The 3,479-nt window shown below is 41.8% G+C and overlaps 1 protein-coding gene across 1 annotated transcript; it reads left to right on the top strand.

The window, feature by feature from the left end:
• Positions 1-1,170: 1,170 nt before the first annotated feature.
• Positions 1,171-2,922, top strand: LOC113329091. Its single transcript, XM_026576064.1, has one exon. It carries the CDS (start codon positions 1,171-1,173, stop codon positions 2,920-2,922), a length of 1,752 nt encoding a protein of 583 aa, XP_026431849.1.
• The last annotated feature ends 557 nt before the right edge of the window (positions 2,923-3,479 follow it).

Below are 3,479 nucleotides of genomic sequence, written 5' to 3'. Positions count from 1 at the left end.
AATTTCTATCAGAAATTAGGGTTTTAGGTGAAAATTGAAATTGAAATTGAAATTTCTGGGTTTATGTGAGTTACGGTTGATTTTAACTCTATTACGAACCGTAACTGGAGAATTTGATATTCTTACAGTTGGTAATAGTTCAATTACCAACCGTATGTTCTTATCTCTGAAAATATCTTCAGTTACGGTTGGTAACCATTTTTATTTACCAACCGTAACTGAGTTACGGTTGGTATCGAGCATTTGGTTACCAACTGTAACTGGTTTTACAATTGGGTTTTTCCCCAAATTTAATCAGTTACGGTTGGTAGCTCATCTTTTACGAATCGTAACTATGAATTATGGTTGGTAATTAGCTCCGAAAATGTAAGAAATTGAATTATTTTACGTATTTGAGCAAAAAAAGCTAGTTCGGATTAATTTAGAAGTATACCTGGTCATTTTCAGGCATTGAGTTTTCACTTTGTTGGTTAATTTCTTCAATTGATTGAGATTGACCTTCACTTTGGGTTAAAACTTCTCTACCATCTCCAAACCTTTTTTTTTAAACTCTAAAATTTGATTTTGTTTTGATTTTGAGTTAATATAAGTGAATTTAATCATTAACATTAAACTTGATTATCATCACTAAACTAGGAATGATCATGATTTTTTATAAGGGACATCTTGAATGATCATGTAATAACCCTTTTTATCCTATTAGAATACGGTTTTTCATAAATGATCATGTAATGATCCTTTTTGTCCTATTAGAATGCCCCCTCTAATAAACCATGCCGCCCCTATAATAAGACTCAAAAACAAGGACCACCTACATTAATTTTCTTTGAACGAAACAAAAAATATTGTGTGGGTGTGGCATTTTCTTTACCACAGCTCATTAATGGGTAGTACAGAGGGGGGGCTATCGAACGTGTTACTCATTTTAATTGTGTTTCTTGCAGTACGTTTTATTAAACGTGTTACTCAATTTTCTCAAATTAATTTCATGAATCATTCCAGAGGAGAAGAGTGTCTGTGTGGTTGCAAATCGCTCCCGATAGGTTGCTCATCATGCTATGGAGCCTATAAATACCACATGATTTATATCGAGAGAAGCACGCACTGTACACAACCAAGAAAATCAAAAAAAGAAAAAAGAAACACAAAGAAAGAAATTACTTGAGAAAAATGGAAGCATCACCAACAATTCCTACCACTATTACTTCTCAAACTACTTATGATACTACTACCCAAGAGATCGTGACGGAGGAGGTACCATCACAAAGTCTGGTTCCTCTTGTTGATCAAGTAGAAGTAGGAGCTGATGTTACTTTAAATACGAACGATGAAGATGAAGCAGCAACTCCCGCCACTATCACCACTCTTAATGATGATGATATTACTAATCAAGAGTATGTGGAGGAGGTACCTGTAGAAAGTCGGATTCCACCTGTTGATGGAGGAGAAGTTGGAGTTGTTTTTGCTTTAAATGAGAATGATGAAGATGTGCATGCCACCATGGCAAGTACACTCCCCACAACTGTCATCATCCAATCCAACCACAACCGTAGATACTTGCGCTTGGATGGTGGATATCAAGAGTTAAATAATGCCCTCCGGTGCGAAGGAGATTACAGTTTCGGCATCGAGACCAGGTTTGAGCTGGTGCCATCTACCACTGCAACTGGACTCTTCCATATCCGGTCTTTGTATAATAACAAGTACTGGCAAACTACCAGCGGGACCAACGGATGGACCATTCCCGGGGCCACCGAACCCGAGGAGGATCGGTCCAGCGTTCGTTGCACACTCTTCCAGCCTGTTTTCACGGTTTCCAACAGCAATCGCATCGTTAGGCTCCGCCATGTCAACACCGGAATCTACGTTAGGAGGTTCCATGGAACTTCCTCAGGCAATTATGTTGGTGTCTTGACTGTACGGCCTAAAAATCAACCCACCGACAAGACTGATGAGTTCACCTTGCTTGATTCGAAAACTGTCGTGGTGCTGCCTGACCTTATCAGGATCAAGAGCCTAGATAACGAAAACCACCTCTATGCTCGTTCGGATGCTTATTTGGACTTCACAGACATAGCCAATAATTCCTCTGCGTACGACTACGAAGTGTTTCCGAGTCGCAATGGAGGTGTCCGCCTGAAGAGTGTCCTCCGTGGCACTTACTGGACGGAGGAGAGTGAGAAGTATATAAGGTTAAGGCAGGCTTCGACTACTATACATGACACCAACACCGTCTTTATACCCACAGTACTTTCGGGCGACCGTGTACTCCTTCGAAGTTTGAGGAGCAACAATCTTTGCAAAAGATACTCGAGGAATAACAGGCCTCAGTGGCGTAGTCGACTCAGTGCACGTGCCAGTTATCCTGACCAGGCCTGTTACATGGAGATTGAGGAGCCCGTTGATTCAAGGACGATCTCTAATGTCAGATATCGCCTTTCTGATGCAAGGATCTACAATGAGAGAACTACTGGACTTGTCACTGATGAAACTGTTAACAGACTTGATGTTCCCGTCCAATCAGAATTGAATCTCACAGAAACAGTAACCAATACAACTAATTGGAGCAGAAGTGTCACTTTGACAATCGGTGTCACAATTAGCGGTTCTGCTGGTGTCCCGTTCGTATCTGGTGGTAGTTTCGAGATCTCCACTGAGGTCGCCAATTCTTGGGATTGGGGAGAAACCAAGGAAGAAAGCCAGCAAGTTGGGTCTGTGCGAAGTGTCGATGTACCACCTATGACTAGAGTTAGGGGGACTCTGATGGCAACACGGCTTTCGTACGACATACCCTTCTCGTACACTCAGACTGATGTCTTGAAAAATGGGAAAACTGTAGTTCACCTAAAGGATGATGGCCTTTTTACTGGCCACAATGGCTACGGCTATTACTACGAGATTGTCCCGCTTCCTCTGGGCTAAACAAAGGCTCGCTTCATCGGTGGTGAAAATAATTTGCTTGTTCCTTTGTTTGGCTTTGCTTCTTTGTTTGTTTTTCTACTTTATTGTTTGCAGTGTGCTTATTTTCCGTTCTTAATTTGTTTGTGTTTCAGTCTAAGATTGGTGCAGTCCATGTCTCTTGTGTTTGTTTGTAATTTCAAAAGTTTATGAATAAAATATTTGTTAAAAAAAAGAAAACGGTCCGCGAGTTAAAACCCCAAAGGTGTCACTATCCATATACAAAAACTCCAACAAACAAATTGTTCACAAAAACCCCATTTAATATAATTGGTCTATATTACCCTCTTAGTTTAAATCACCCCAACAAAAATAAAAATCAACCCCACTTTAATTCTTATTATATTGTCACCACCAACAAGCAACGCCACCTTATACCACCGCCACCGACCACCACCGTCGTCGCCGCCACCGACCACCACCGCCAACCATCGCCGCCGCCACCTCCGACTGCCACCGCCGCCTCCGACCGCCACCGCCGCCTCCAACCGCCACCGCCACCTCCGACCGTCACCGCCGCC

Source organism: Papaver somniferum, unplaced genomic scaffold (assembly GCF_003573695.1).
Source record: "Papaver somniferum cultivar HN1 unplaced genomic scaffold, ASM357369v1 unplaced-scaffold_115, whole genome shotgun sequence".
Classification (NCBI taxonomy): Eukaryota; Viridiplantae; Streptophyta; class Magnoliopsida; order Ranunculales; family Papaveraceae; genus Papaver; species Papaver somniferum.
The sequence above is the reverse complement of the archived record's forward strand: the minus strand, read 5'-3'. Positions and strand labels throughout refer to the sequence as shown.

Coding starts and splice junctions, on each gene's coding strand:
- LOC113329091 (XM_026576064.1), top strand. CDS start 1,171: ATGGAAGCATCACCAACAATTCCTACCACTATTACTTCTCAAACTACT.